This window comes from Danio aesculapii, chromosome 10, assembly GCF_903798145.1.
Source record: "Danio aesculapii chromosome 10, fDanAes4.1, whole genome shotgun sequence".
Lineage (NCBI taxonomy): Eukaryota > Metazoa > Chordata > Actinopteri > Cypriniformes > Danionidae > Danio > Danio aesculapii.
In genome coordinates, this window is record NC_079444.1 from 44,799,884 (window position 1) to 44,816,746 (window position 16,863).

Here is a 16,863-nt window from a genome sequence, read left to right on the forward strand (position 1 = left end):
AATTTCTGACTCATTCATTGTGTCTCAAGCTTGTTCAATCTACTTGATTAATGAACTACTCAATCTTAACTGATTGATTCAGAACTGTTGATTTCATGTATTTACAAGGGCATTATAAATAATGGTAATTAAATGACCTGAAAATGAAAAGGTCACTGTTTCTGTGGAAAAGTCATCTAATTACAGTAACTAGTTAGTTTGTCAATAATTACACCCAACACTGTATGGTGCACATCGCCCAGCCCTAGTTTCTGCTCTGTCCTGTTTTCTGTCTCTCTGATGTGTTTCTCTGCTGTGCTGTGGGTCTGCATCAGACCGCAGTCCGAGTCCGAGCCCAAGTGCCCGCTCTGGGTCGGGTTTTCACCGCTCCACGGAGGACCTGCGGGCGCGCCAGAGCGCCGGCCTCGGGAAACTGCGTGAGTCTGCACTTCAGTTTCCACGCTTTACCCACATTTAAGTCAAAGTCAGCTTTATTGTCAATTCTGCCACATGTACAGCCTCAGGTGCATACAGATAACAACAACACTACAAGAGGAATGTAAATATAGATTTAAATACAAATAATTTGAGCAAAATTTAAAGGGAGCTTATTTTAACCTTTTTAAAAGATAAGTAAAAAAGTCTTTTGTGTCTGCAGAACTTGTCTGGGTCAGAGGGAATTGTAGCTGCGTTGTGCCTGTGCCTTTAAATGCAAATGAGCTGGTTCTCCCCGCCCACTCTAAGTAGGTTTTCAGAGGGGGTTGTAGGTGCGTTACACCTGTGCCTTTAAATGCAAATGAGCTGGTTCTCCCTGCCCACTTTAAGTACGTTTTCAGAGGGAATTGAAGCTGTTTTTGTGCCCTTGCCTTTAAATGCAAATGAGCTTTTTCCCCCCTCCCACTCTAAGTAGGTTATCAGAGGGAGTTGTAGCTGCGTTACACCTGTGCCTTTAAATGCAAATGAGCTGGTTCTCTCCGCCTACTCAAAGTAGGTTATCAAAAGGAATTGTAGCTGTTTTGCGCCTGCACCTTTAAATGCAAATGAGCTGGTTCTCCCCACCCACTCAAAGTAGGTTATCAAAAGGAATTGTAGCTGTTTTGCATCTGTGTCTTTGAATGCAAATGAGCTGGTTCTCCCCGCCCACACTAAGTAGATTTATAGAAGGAATTGTAGCTGTTTTGCACCTGTGCCTTTAAATGCAAATGAGCTGGTTTTCCCCGCCCACTCTAAGTAGGTTTTCAGGGGGAATTGTAGCTGTTTTGTGCCTGTGCCTTTAAATGCAAATGAGTTGGTTCTCCCCGCCCATTCTTCGGGCAGATGGCACAAATACCCCAGTAAGACTGAATCAGGAAGTTTCCCAGTGGTTATTTGATGCAGTCGTAGTTGCACAAGCAGCTGAGCAGCATTTCTGCCATTGTTCTGAGGATTAGAGATTATCAGAAAGCTCTTGACTTTGGTTTTCCGCTCTTGCTCGCTATGATTTGCTTCTGGAATCTGGGAACTTTAGGCCAGAAAAACAACACCTTTTTTCCTTGTCTTTGAAGAAACTACCAAAAAGTCTAAAAGTTGCAATAATAAGCAACACAGTTTTCTGAATTAATAAAATCCATATACATGTATACTAGGGGTGTAACTTTAAATGTATTCATTCCAAACCGTCACATTACGGGTGATGGTTCGGATCATACGCTCACACAACAAGTACAGTCAGTCCAGTTATGCCAGTCCAGTCACTGGAGTTCATTCATTCATTCATTCACTGGAGTTCATTCATTCATTCATTCATTCATTTTCTTTTCAGCTTAGTCTCTTTATTCATCAAAGGTCGCCACAGCGGAATGAACTGCCAACTTATCCAGCATATGTTTTACACAGTGGATGCCCTTCCAGCTGCAACCCAGTACTGGGAAACACCCATACACACTCATTCACTCACACACACACACACACACACACACACACACACACACACACACACACACACACACACACACACACAAGCATACACTACGGCCAATTGAGTTCATCAATTCCCCTAAAGCGCATGTGTTTGGACTGTGGGGGTAACCAGAGCACCCGGAGGAAACCCACGCCAACACGGGGAGAACATGCAAACTCCACACAGAAACACCAACTGACCCAGCTGAGGCTAGAACCAGCGACCTTTTTACTGTGAGGTCACAGGGCTAACCACTGAGCCACCGTCATCTAATTCTAAAGTTTTATCTTTCATCATGTTTGTTTTGTACTTTTGCATCACAAGACGCTCTTCAGTTCTGGATCTGATTGTGACAGAAGACTTCTGCCTGTTAAAATAAACAGAAAAAGCAAGCACTGGAGATTTGTTAGTATTCCTGTTGTACCATATAGACGTATCCAACCGTGACCCCAAAACCGAGATATGTACCGAACCGTGACTCCAGTGTACCGTTACACCGTACCGTTATTTTATTGAAATGTTGTAGGTTGTAATTTATTTTAATTGTATTATCTTGCAATTTCTAAAGATGTTCGGTGACTGACTAAAATATGATTTTAATAAATGTATCTGTTTAATAAATCTGTTTTGTTTAAATGCACCAATATTGCCTATATTCACTGAGAAATGGAGGAAAATATTCATTTTCAAAATGGGCTGTACTCCATTATGCCGAGCACTGTATTGTTGTTTCCTTTCATTTGGTCATTTTATCACTTGTATTAGTTTATGTTTAGTTCAAATTTAGCATCAGATTTTTCTTTATTTCTGCTCTATGAACAGTTTAATTCAATGAATAATCAGTGTGCTTCATCTGTGTTTTCCAGATCCTTCTCAGTGCCGCAGTATGAATGATATTTCCGTCACACCCAGCAGTGACCAGGTAGAGTTTTACATCAGTATTGTTTATTTATTTCATTTTAATTACATTTGATAAAATTTTATATTTTAATATTTTTTATATATTTATTTTTTATTTCTTCATTTTTTGTAGTTTTGATTTATTTCAATTTTGTAAATTTATTTTATATATATATATTATAATTTCTTTTACTTCACATGAACACTGAAATACATGTATGTTTTATTTATTACATTTTAATTACATTTTATAAAACTATGTATATATATATATTTTTTTATTTATACATTTAATTTATTTATATTTTAATATGTATTATATTTATTTTTATTTTTTAATTTGTATTTTATTTTTCATTTATTTATATTTTAAAATTTAATTTTATTAAATTCTTATTTATGTGATTTTAATGACATTTTATAAATTATACATTTCTATATTTTTGATTATATTTATTTTTTATTTCTCCATTTTTTTGTATTTTTAATTTATTTTAATTTTGTAAATTTAAATACATATATATTAAATTATTATTATTTTTTAAATAATTTCTTTTCTTTCACATGAACACTGAAATACATGTATTTTATATTTATTTCATTTTAATTACGTTTTATAAAACTATATATTTTTATTTATTTATACATTTACTTTATGTTCTTTATTTTTGATTATATTTAGTTTGTTTTTATTTATTTATTTTTTATTTAATGTATTTTAATCTATTTAATTTTAATTACATTTTATAAAATTATATATATATATTTTTTTTATTTATACATTTAATTTAGTTTATATTTATGATTATATTTATTTTTTCACTTTTATATATTTTAATTTATTTTAATTTTGTAAATTTATATTTTTTAAATTAATGAATTAATTAATTTTTATACTTTTTCAAATAAACACACTGAAACGCATCAATATAATTATTATTTATTTAATTTTAATTGCATTTTATAAATTATATATTTATATATATATTTGTTTATTATATATTTGATTTGTTTTATATTTTGGTATATATTATATTTGTTATATATATTTGTTTATATATTCTTTTGTGTGTATGTATGTATATGTGTATATATATATATATATATATATATATATATATATATATATATATATATATATATATATATATATATATATATATGTATGTATGTATGTATGCATATATATATATATAAATGTATTTCTTCACACCATGATCCATACAAGTACTATTGTTAAGGTGTAAATTCTCTAGGTCACTCGCATGTTTTCTTTAACCGAGTTATTGTGGATCAATGAACCAACATGAACCAAAACATGAAAAACACAATAAAGCTGTTATGTTTGCAGAGGTATTTAGAGGCGATTGAGGGGCTTTAGTGCAGGCGCTGGAGCTCACTAGACTTCAAAGTGACCCAATTCTGAGTCCACTTTAATGAGTTTTTCTGCTTAAATGACACCCAGGGCTCATTTTCAGGAGCTCACTGTAGTTATATCCTACAGGAAGCTAAATTGTAGCTTATAGGAGTCAAAATCATGTAGATATCAACCAGTTATTTATATAGCTTGGTCAAGCGATTAAAAAAAGAATGAAATGAAATGAAAGATTAATGCAGCTTGCTTCTTTATTTTAAAATAATAGTGAATTTTCTCCACTAAAATGTCAGAGTTTAGCAATAGTTGCTATGTCTAAAAACACAAGATTATTTGATGACGACATAAAAGACTTTTAAAGTTTGGTTGCAAAACATTATGAACTAATTAAGAATTAATACTATTACGAAATTTATAAAAAAAATTAAATCAAATTCAAAATAAGTGCAAAATCAAGTATTAAAATAAAAGAAGTAAAATAAAATGCAAGTTATGATGATATTTTTGCTAAAACTGTATTGATTGACAGTAAATGTAAAGATCTGAAGTTGTATGTATTTATTTATTTATTTACTAGTTTACTTATTCAAAATTAATGAATTAATTGTTGACTGAATGAATGAATGAATGAGTAAATTGTTTAATGAATAATTGAGTAGATGACTGAATGAATAAAAGATAGAATAAATGAATGTATGAGTAAATTATTGAATGAATGATTAAGTAAATGATTGAATAGATGAATGAGTAAATTATTGAATGAATGAATGAGTAAATTATTGAATTAATGAATTTGTAAATTATTGAATGTATAAATGAATGAATGAGTACATAATTGAATGAAGAATTAAGTAGATGACTGAATGAAAAAAGGATTGAATGAATGAATGAGCAAATTATTGAATTAGTAAATTATTGTATGAATTAATGAATGAATGAGTAAATTATTAAATGAATGAATAAATAATTGAATGAATAAATAAATGAATAAGTAAATGAGGTAATAAATGAGTAAATTATTGAATGAATTAGTAAAGGAATGAATGAATGAATAAGTAAATGAGGTCATGAATGAATGAATGAATGAATAAGTAAATGAGGTAATGAATGAATGAATGAATGAATGAATGAACGAACGAACGAACGAATGAATGAATGAATGAATGAATGAATGAATGAATGAATGAATGAGTGATTGAGTGAAAAGGATGAACAGGTTCAGGACACGAGAAAGCAGCTTGTTTATCGGTGGCAGAAAGTGAGTTGACTCTGAAAGCGGCATTAAAAGATTAAACAGTGATTTTGAGCATAAGCACAGACCACTCCATATCCACGTGTTCTCTGAAGCCTCATAGCTGTGTGTTTGCGTAACTTTATCGATCCGCCATTGGAAAAAATGAGACGTTTCCATCACACGTCAGAGATTGATCATAGAGTTGATGTTGGTGTCATGAGTGGGGCTGGAAACTTCATGAGCTGTGCGTCTTATTAAAGGAGTAGTTCACATAAAAATAAAAATGACCCCGTTATTGACTCACCCTCAAGCCATCATCTGTGTATATGACTTCATTTTCTGTCAAACCAACACATTCAGAGTAGTTTTACATTTTCCTGGCTCTTTCATGCTGTATAGTGGTGGTTTTGGGTAGTAACTTTTATTTTTAAGCTTCGAAAACCACATAAATCCACTGTACAACTATAGCCCATATTGCCCCAGGGGGTTATCGCTTATAAAGCAGATCGATGTGTTTATTGTAGCAAATATATTCCTTAATTTTTAAATTAGGAACTTAAAATACCTTCTAAAGCACAGAGCACACAGAAACTCTAAACACCCACAAAGATGAATCCCAGGAAATCCCCAAAGGTGTTGAATAAACACAAGATTGAACCACTTTCATTTATTCAAGATGAGAAATAATCACTCAAGTAAAGAATCATCTCACAGAAGGATTTAATTCAAACACTCGACTGAAGTTATTACGTTAAGTGAAGTTTATTTATAAGCTAATTTGGAGAGGATCAGGTGCTTATGATTGCTTGCGGCTGATCCCGCATTATCCAATTTATGATTCACCAATCAGATGATTCCTAAGCCACTATGAATACCCTCAGTTCCATATCACAGCCATCTTCGTTTGAAAGAGTCCACCCTTCCACCCCTACTCCTCCTCCTTTCCTAGATGGGTGGCACGGTGGCCCAGTGGTTAACACTGTTGCCTCACAGCAAGAACGTCACTGGTTTTAGTCTTTACCAAGCCAGCTGACATTTCTGTGCGGAGTTTACTCGTTCTCCCCGTGCTCACGTGGGTTTCGCCCGGGTTCCCCGGTTTCCTCCCACCGTCCAAAAACATGCAATTTAAGTCAATTGACTAATCCAAATTAGCATTATAGATGTGCTCCTTGTAAGTAGTTATCTCTTAAGAGCAATCACTATCTGTTCATTAGCTACTACAGCAGGGGAGTTCTCCAGATCTACCTGAGCTCAAACTCCCCTCTCGCCTTGCAAACGGGAGGGAGCCTCGGGCTTGAGGATCTTCTGAGCTCAGGGCTCTCTCCCGGGACATCATGCCAAACACGCTTCATAATCAATCATCAGCTAACAGTGAACTCTTGAAACGTTATTAAATGTGGGATTTTCATGTCATGTTTCTACAGGTGGTTTGTCAAGCCCACTCACTCAAATGCAATAAAACTCAAACTGGATCTGTGACTGTACTGTTATTTCTCCCTCCAGCTGAAGAATAAGTTCATGAAGAAGATCCCCAGAGATGCAGAGGCGTCCAATGTGCTCATCGGAGAGGTGGATTTCCTAGACAAGCCCTTCGTGGCGTTTGTTCGTCTGGCTCAAGCCGCTACGCTTGGAGGCCTTACTGAAGTGCCAGTGCCAACCAGGTGACCATTTAAAACCGGTACAGGGTGGATATGTATGATTGCTAATTACATGATAAAATTGTAATGTAATCTAAATTGAGTTAAATGCAGTACTGTGCAAAGATCTTAGGCCACTAGTATTTTCACCTAAAAAAGGTTGAAAGTCAGTTATTTCTATATTTTTCTGCAGCAGGTCAGTGTGAAATAGCAATGTACATTTACAAACATTATTTTTGTGATTAATTGTAGTTAAGGATATAATGATTCACCGTGAGCCGGTTGAAAATCAAAGCAAATATGTGCCGATTCGGTTGAAATATTGAATGAATCGCGATTCATGGTTTGAACAGAAGAGGGCGCTGTGTTTACAAGCGCAAACTCACTTCACATGCACATCAGTGGCGAGCAAGAGGTGGAGCGGCAGAGTAAAATGACAGCGGTGAAGTGCGCCAGACAAACACAAACTGTGTGCAAATATTCCGAAAAGACATTTACTTACACTAACAGAACAATGAAATGCTGCACATAAACCGTCAGCACAGGGATAAACTACTGTCACAGACGTCAGTATATTAATAAGCCAAACCAAGCGGACCGCATGATTTGCAGCTTTGCTTGCTCCGATGAGTGATACAGGGATTACATGATGTATCAGTTTTTTCATAGCATAAAACATGTCAAATCCAAGCACAGTCCCAGTTTTAGTTTGCTTATGCAGGGTTTCCGCAGGGTTTCCAAACGTTTTTGTAAAAGCTTGGAATAACCTGAGGGATAAGTTTGTTAAAACAAATAAAGAGGCCATGCAGAAGTGGAGACCCATGTGGCTTCAATATTACAGAATATGTTTTTCCACTATTCATAGGTTTTACACTGATGGATATATTACAGTTTAGAATTTAAAACAATTAAAAAAGTAAAAATCGAAATTTTAGGCCTTAAAATGTCTTCAATTGGCAGTTCTAGGTCTTAGATATTTTTGCACAGGTCTTATTTTTCTGATGTCCATGTAACGCTACTTTTAAAGTCTTGTTTGTTGTTGTTGCTTGGTTTTCGTGGTGTTGTAGTTCTTTATTTCACTAGTCCAAATCTAATTTGTGGTATTACAACTACAAATGAGACCAACATGCAACAGCCAATCAGCTTTCTGTTATTGAACTCAGTGCGCGCGGTGAATATGACGTCATCGATGTGTTTGCGTAGATTTGCGCGAGACATGATTTTTGATGTTTTGAGACTCACACATAGTTCACGCAGCCCTGCATTTGATTTGAGCTGAATATGAAACACTCTGAAGAGATTTTGTCTGAAACAGGTACGCCTGTACAGACATCTTTATGATCCGTCCATGCGTGATCATAGGGAGAACCAGATGACCAATAATTCTTGGCTAGAAATTCAACAGCTGTGGGAAAGTTTTTGTAAAAGTTTTGAAAGACCTGAGGGATAAGTTTGTTAAAGCAAAAAAAGAGGCTCAATAGTACTCAGTAGTTATTATAATGTTAGGGGCAGAGCTACAATGAAGTCACATTTTAGCACCGGCCATAAAATGCACAGAATACCTCATACACACTTCAGTCTTTGTCATTTGAGTCAGTATATTGTCTTGACTCTGGCTTTGAATAAAACATAAAGCATGTTTTTGTGTTGTGGTGTATTTTCCAGGTTTCTCTTTGTGCTCCTCGGTCCCAGCGGCAAAACCAAGTCCTACAATGAGATTGGACGGGCGATGGCTACGCTCATGGTGGACGATGTAAGAGAAAACAGCAGCACAAAAGCTTTGAAGATGGGCAATCGTTTAAGCTGAAATCTGAGGTGGACAGTTATGGAGTTGATTTGATTCTTAAACTTGTTTGAAGAACCAAATAAGCCAGAGATCAGATATTGTGAATTAAAACCCCAATTTATAATGCTCGTCTAGGGAGGGCTCAGCAACATAAAAAAGACACGCAGCTCAGGAAATACAATTCTCGTCGACGCCAATAGCCTAGTGGTTAGTGCGTCGACATATAGCACCAAGGTGCTCACAGTGACCCGAGTTTGATTCCCGGCTCGAGGTCCTTTGCCGATCCTTCCCTTATCTCTGCTCCCCACACTTTCCTGTCTGTAAAATCTCCACTGTCCTATCCCAATAAAGGTGAAAACCCCTAAATAAATTATAAAAAAAAAAAGAGAAATACAATTCTCTATTTATTCAGAGACGGAGAAAAATATGTCTTTTCCCAACGTATAATGGCAACAAAAATATATCTAATTATTCATTCATTCATTCATTTGTTCATTTTCTTTTCGGCTTAGTCCCTTTATTAATCTGGGTTCGTCACAGCGGAATGAACCGCCAACTTATCCAGCACATGTTTTATGCAGCGGATGCCCTTCCAGCCGCAACCCATCTCTGGGAAACATCCATACAAACTCACTCACACTCATACACTACGGACAATTTAGCCTTCCCAATTGACCTGTACCACATGTGTTTGGACTGTGGGGGAAACCGGAGCACCCGGAGGAAACCCACACGAACGCAGGGAGAACATGCAAACTACACACAGAAACACCAACTGACCCAGCCGAGGCTCGAACCAGCGACCTTCTTGCCGTGAGAACAGCACTACCTACTGCGCCACTGCGTTGCCCCCATATCTAATTAATTAATCAATATTAACTCAATCAAAATAATTAATTAAATATACAAACAAGCATAGTTAAACAAAGAATGAAACAAACAGCAACAAAACCAGCAGGGCCTCTCCACAGCACAGAATTCTCAAACCTTCATCAGGACAGCAAGATACATAAGAGATTCTCAACAAGTTTGGGTCCTGCTCGCAACAGAGCAAAAGCAGGAGGATCAGCCACATTCAGCACACATTCACATTCAGCACATTCAGCTTCTGCTTATAAAGCCGACAACACAGAATTAGCCACAGGTGCAAGGCAGAGTTAGCCTCAAAGAAAAAGAAATACTAATTAAAATCTCTCTCTCTCTCTCTTTCTCTTTCTCTCTCTCTCTGTGTGTGTGTCTGTGTGTGTTGATCTTCAGCTGTTCAGTGACGTGGCCTATAAAGCCAGAGATCGAGAGGATTTGATCGCCGGGATCGATGAGTTTCTGGATGAGGTGATCGTTCTTCCTCCGGGCGAATGGGACCCCAAGATCCGCATCGAACCCCCCAAAAAACTGCCTTCAGCAGAGATGAGGTACCAGAGAAGCGTGTGTGTGTGTGTTAGTGTGATAATGCCCATGAGACTGAGCCCAGAGTGGGGCTTTTATTTTGGTTTTTATTACTTTTTAGGGACTTTTAACATGTACTAAAGAAAACAAAACATACAAAATTATGTAATAATAAAAATACAAATTACAAGTACATAAATAAATAAATAAATAAATAAATAAATATTGAATGAATATACACATACAATATAAAGGTATCAAAACTATAGTATATAAATAGTTAGTGATACAAGTTGGTGCTTCGATTTCCCCCACAGTCCAACACATGCCCTATAGGGGAATTGATTAACTAAATTGGACGTAGTGTATGAGTGTGTGAATGAGTGTGTATGGGTGTTTCCCAGTACTGGGTTGCGGCTGGAAGGGCATCCGCTGTGTAAAACATATGCTGGAATAGTTGCTGGTTCTTTCCTGATGGCAACTCCTGATAAATAAGAGAGTAAGCCAAAGGAAAAGGAATTAATGTATAATGTTGCATAAAGCTTTCATGTGATGTTCATATTTATCGTTCCTTGTTTTGAAGATTTAAAGGGGAGCTATTATGCAAAAATCACATTTATTTGGGGTTTGACCCCAGTAGTGTGTCAGCAGTGTGTGAATATCTCCAGCCTCTAATAGTAAACAGTAATGAATTGTGTTTGTTCTAATAAGTCTTGATGAAAACAGTCTGCAGAAACACTTTGATGGACATTCTCCCTTTGTACGTGTCATCAGAGGGGGAAAGCCCCGCCCACTAGTGATCCTAGCTATATTGTTTCTCTACGTCTTTATGGCTACATCTGTGGTCTGAACTGAACTGAAAAAGCACAATAGGACGCATTAAAAAGTTTATTAACCCTCAGAGAGCGCAGGATCTTTGCTGAGCTGGTGTTTGTTGTGTTGTTTTCTGCAGGAAGTCCGTGTTTTCTCTGAATGAGCTCGGTCAGCCGAATGGAAACGCCGGCGGAGGATCAGCGTCTGCAGAGGATGAGGAGATGCCGGCTCCACATGAGCTGGGAGAGGAGCTGAAGTTCACCGGCCGGTACATCAACACTACACCTGCTGATTTTTATTTGTAGAGTATCTAAATAACGTGGCTCAAAATGTGAAACTGATCTGCGCCGGTCTGAGAATAGCAAAACATCATTTGCGCCGTGCCGTATTGTGCCAGGTGTATAATAGGCTCTTATGTCTGATGCAGGTTCTGTGGAGGACTCTGGCTGGACATCAAGCGGAAAGCTCCCTGGTTTTTCAGCGATTTCTATGAAGGTTTCCACATCCAGTCGGTGTCCGCGGTGCTCTTCATCTACCTTGGCTGCATCACCAACGCCATCACCTTTGGGGGACTGCTGGGGGACGCCACCGACAACTACCAGGTGCTGTTTTCATTGTTTTTTCATAAACAGTGTTGAATGAGTACACACATCTTAAACGTCTTACTTTTAAATAAATATTCTCTCCAGGATGATTTACAGTAATATATATGTGCATGTACATTAGATTAGTGAGTACCAAAAACAAAACTGCTCAACTCGTCTAACAAAAAAAAGTCCAAAAGGTTGTGCACCTAAATTAAAATGTTGGAGGAAATATACACATTTTATTAAACAGGAAAATCGAGAGTAACATAAAAAATAAAAACTTTAGTTAAAATATTGTAGTTTGTAATTTTTTTCTTTGCTATAACTTGCTTTAATCTAAATGTATTTTCTATCTATTCCTAAAGATGTTTAGTGAGCAAACTCTTAGTTTAATAAAACTGACTTGTTTAAACTTGTAAAAATATATTGACTATATTCACTGTAACGGTGGCAGTGAACAATTCAATATAAGTCATTAATTTGTGTGAGCAATCAAAAATAAATAACAATTCTTTGCAGAGGCAGGACCCGAACCCGGGTCTCTATAGGTCTTAGCTCTGCGACGTAACCACTCGGCCACATGACGCTCTTAAATAAAAAACTTTTTCCCACCGGTGTGTTTTTATGCACCATTGCACCTCGGAAAACCAAAAAAATAATAGTATTAATGACTTCTGCACTTCACAAATCAATTAACACGCAAGATCAAAGTAATGAACTGTTCGGGTGCCAGACAGGATTGAAACCTGTCAAAAAATATATTAATATATTAGATCATGCACCATTACCCCCAGATGACATTAGTAGCAAAAGACAAAAAAACAATATAATTAATATCTAATATATTTCTAACATCTAATATATAATATCTAATATGTTTATATATATTTTTTACAGGATTGAAACCTGTCAAAAAACCTGTCAAAAAATATATAGATATATTAGATCATGCACCATAACCCCCAGATGACATTAGTAGCAAAAGACAAAAAAACCATCATTTACACGCAAAATGAATGGGATTAAATGATCAACAAGTAAAAATTAATTTGACTCTGGTTATATTTTTCAACAAAATTAACAATCACAAAACATAAGAAATCTTCAATCACATCTTATAACACCAAAGACTTAAAGTCTAGTATTTCATTTTACTTTCAAAAGGGAAGAAAGCACAACCAAAATAAACGTTATCAATCACTTTCATAAGACCTGATTTGACAACAGTCCTGATCAAAAGCAAAAACAAACAAAAATAATAAATGAGCGTCAACGAGCAAAACAAAATACCCCCCACATTGTATTATTTGACAAAATAACAAAAACAAAGAGGGGAAAACAAAATCTTTACTCGCATAAAGGGAATTTAGTGTGTTGTGCGAGTGTCTGTGGAGTCCGTGGGAACTTTTGGTAGTACCAGGATTTCAGTTCTCACAACAGACTTGGCCTCCGGAGGATTTGACATGAAGATGTTGAACGTAGCAGATCTGAAAGACATCTTACTCACGGAGAGAACATCCTAGTAGTCCAGGATTTTCTGGTAAACAACTCTCTTTAGGACACTCCGCTAGTATGGCAAGTCGCGTCTCAGTAAACACTCGCTCCACCTTCACTTCCACTCAGCTCATCTTCCTCTTCAACCCACACAGCCAACCACAGAACACCTCTTCCTTTCTCGCTCCCTGGGTCCCTCTATTGATCCATTTTTATATTTTTTTTATAATTGAGGGATTTCCATATAAGAAGTCGGGCGGTAATGTGGTTGTTAAACCTCGCATCGCCACATCTCTGAGAAAGAAAGAAAGGGCTCATTTAAGCTGAGCACTATATTTACCAGCTGATGTTTAACAGAGCAAGGACATTTTTTCCACAGTATTTCTTTTGCCCCCCAATACACCCCCCACTCTCCTCTAACTTATACTCCTCACAATTACTGCACTATTTAACATTTGCACATTTAAAGTTTGCACATATTCATTGCACTGATTCACTTATTTGAACTGTACATACCCACTGCACATGGACATTTGTAATTATTTATCTATCTGCCACTCCTGATTATTAATAGCATCCTGTACATATATTCATTTATTGTAAATCTGTTCATAGCTAATACAACCTGTATATAATGTTGATAGTACATCCATCTGTAAATATCACCATAGTTTTTCTATAACTGCACTTTATAACTGATACCTGTATCCTGCACTTGCTGCTATTGCACTGCTGGTTAGACCCAAACTGCATTTCGTTGCCTTGTACTTGTACATGTGTAATGACAATAAAGTTTAATCTAATCTAATCTAATCTTATTATATAAGTTTTTTTTATCTGGAGAAAGTCTTATTTCTTTTAGTTTGACTGGAAATAATAAAGAAATTATGATAATGTGAACTTTGATGTGGGAGTTACTAATCTTTCACTTGTCTAAGACTGATAAAAAGCTAAAAATAAATCCAGTCCACAATTATCTTTCATATTGAGAATAAGTTTTTCTTATTATGTGTTTTTCTCCCAAATCAATGACATCATTTATTATGAACTTGGCATTTAAATAGTTAAAAGCCTGGATTAAAAAAAAACATTTGGTAGTTTTGATCATGACTGAAGTTTATTAACAGATTTATGCAAAAAAAAAAGATCTGATACAGTTTAACATCAGTTTAATCTAGTGGATGTTTGCATCCCGAACATAATGCAATGGCACACTGTAAAAAATATCTGAGTTTTGTGTTTATTTGCGGTGGTGAACTGCATTATGGGATGTTGATCTCTTCTCTGTCCACTTTTGATGTTGTAAATTCAACTCTACAGTTCAACAGAGTGATTTATTGACATGTTAGTAGTTTGACATGATATAATGTATAATAAATAATATCTAGAGAAATGCGTCTTTAAAATAACAGAACATTTTATCAGTTTATCACAAGGTTTCTGGAGCGTAATATACAACACCAACACAGACAATAGAGCACTGCAGACTATTACACATGACAATAAAAGTCTCTTTTTACACACTTTTCAAGGTTAAAAGTTGTTGGTAGAATGATCAACACCCCATGATGCAGTTCAAAAGCAGAAATAAATGGGGAAAAATAAAAACATCTATCACAAAATACAGAAAACTGCTAATTTACGGATATTTTTAAGTGTAGTAAATTTGAACAATACACAAGGGTTAAGTGCTATCTTTCAGTCTCTTTGTGCAGTATTCTGTGTGTGTTTGTGGTCTATAATGAGTGTGTTTGTTCTTCAGGGTGTGATGGAGAGTTTTCTGGGCACCGCGTTGGCTGGTGCTGTTTTCTGCATGTTCGGTGGGCAGCCGCTCATCATCCTCAGCTCTACAGGACCCATCCTTATATTCGAGAAACTGCTGTATGAGTTCAGCATGTGAGCATCCGTCATGTACTGCATGCAGATTTATTTGCAGTATTTCCTCTAATATTTGTTCTTCTGGAGAAAGTCTTATTTGTTTTATTTCAGCTAGAATAAAAGCAGTTTTTAATTGTTTTAAAGCCATTTTAAGGTCAATATTATTAGCCCCCTTCAGCAATATTAGTTTTGGATTGTCTCCAGAACAAACTATTATGATTAGAAATGTGCTGAAAAAAACCTCTCCGTTAAACATATATATGTAAATATATATTTACATTTATGATTATATCTAATATATTTGAACATATATGTACATATTTAGAATCCAATTGTTTAAATATATATATGAAAGTGCCATTTTTGCAATATTTCAAAATATGTCGCTCATACAAAAACTTCACCTAGATCATCAGTGAACACGTTCACATCCATATACTTACATGCACACTCATATGTATCTGCTTGTCTGTGACACCACGCTTTTTAACTGTTTGGCGCCATCTTGTGTCTGAATAATGTGCAGATTAGTGTATACTCCATCAGCTGTTTTAGTTTCTGTCAGCTTTGTGTTTTCAACAGTTTGTCTCCATCTAGTGTCTGAATAATGTGCAGGTTAGTGTATACTCCATCAGCTGGTTAAGTTTCTGTCAGCTTTGTGTTTTTGACTGTTTGTCTCCATCTTGTGTCTGAATAATGCGCAGGTTAGCGTATACTCCATCAGCTGTTTTCTGTGTCTATCAGCTTTGTGTTTTTGACTGTTTGTCTCCATCTAGTGTCTGAATAATGCGCAGGTTAGTGTTTACTCCATCAGCTGTTTTAGTTTCTGTCAGCTTTGTGTTTTCAACAGTTTGTCTCCATTTAGTGTCTGAATAATGCGCAGGTTAGTGTATACTCCATCAGCTGTTTTAGTTTCTGTCAGCTTTGTGTTTTTGACTGTTTGTCTCCATCTTGTGTCTGAATAATGTGCAGGTTAGTGTATACTCCATCAGCTGTTTTAGTTTCTGTCAGCTTTGTGTTTTTGACTGTTTGTCTCCATCTTGTGTCTGAATAATGTGCAGGTTAGTGTATACTCCATCAGCTGTTTTAGCTTCTGTCAGCTTTGTGTTTTTGACTGTTTGTCTCCATCTTGTGTCTGAATAATGCGCAGGTTAGTGTATACTCCATCAGCTGTTTTAGTTTCTGTCAGCTTTGTGTTTTTGACTGTTTGTCTCCATCTTGTGTCTGAATAATGCGCAGGTTAGTGTATACTCCATCAGCTGTTTTAGTTTCTGTCAGCTTTGTGTTTTCAACAGTTTGTCTCCATTTAGTGTCTGAATAATGCGCAGGTTAGTGTATACTCCATCAGCTGGTTTAGTTTCTGTCAGCTTTGTGTTTTTGACTGTTTGTCTCCATCTTGTGTCTGAATAATGTGCAGGTTAGTGTATACTCCATCAGCTGGTTTAGTTTCTGTCAGCTTTGTGTTTTTGACTGTTTGTCTCCATCTTGTGTCTGAATAATGTGCAGGTTAGTGTATACTCCATCAGCTGTTTTAGTTTCTGTCAGCTTTGTGTTTTTGACTGTTTGTCTCCATCTTGTGTCTGAATAATGTGCAGGTTAGTGTATACTCCATCAGCTGTTTTAGCTTCTGTCAGCTTTGTGTTTTTGACTGTTTGTCTCCATCTTGTGTCTGAATAATGCGCAGGTTAGTGTATACTCCATCAGCTGTTTTAGTTTCTGTCAGCTTTGTGTTTTTGACTGTTTGTCTCCATCTTGTGTCTGAATAATGCGCAGGTTAGTGTATACTCCATCAGCTGGTTTAGTTTCTGTCAGCTTTGTGTTTTTGACTGTTTGTCTCCATCTTGTGTCTGAATAA

General features: G+C 36.1%; 1 protein-coding gene across 1 annotated transcript in view; it reads left to right on the plus strand.

The window, feature by feature from the left end:
• slc4a5b (solute carrier family 4 member 5b) overlaps window positions 1–16,863 on the plus strand; it is a 73,979-nt gene that overhangs the window by 22,141 nt on the left and 34,975 nt on the right. Inside the window, exons 6-13 of the mRNA XM_056466871.1 lie at window positions 315–416; window positions 2,785–2,840; window positions 6,931–7,088; window positions 8,730–8,817; window positions 10,108–10,262; window positions 11,189–11,317; window positions 11,477–11,651; window positions 14,893–15,026. Coding sequence (XP_056322846.1) covers window positions 315–416; window positions 2,785–2,840; window positions 6,931–7,088; window positions 8,730–8,817; window positions 10,108–10,262; window positions 11,189–11,317; window positions 11,477–11,651; window positions 14,893–15,026 — 997 coding nt within the window. The remainder of the gene's footprint in view (window positions 1–314; window positions 417–2,784; window positions 2,841–6,930; window positions 7,089–8,729; window positions 8,818–10,107; window positions 10,263–11,188; window positions 11,318–11,476; window positions 11,652–14,892; window positions 15,027–16,863) is intronic.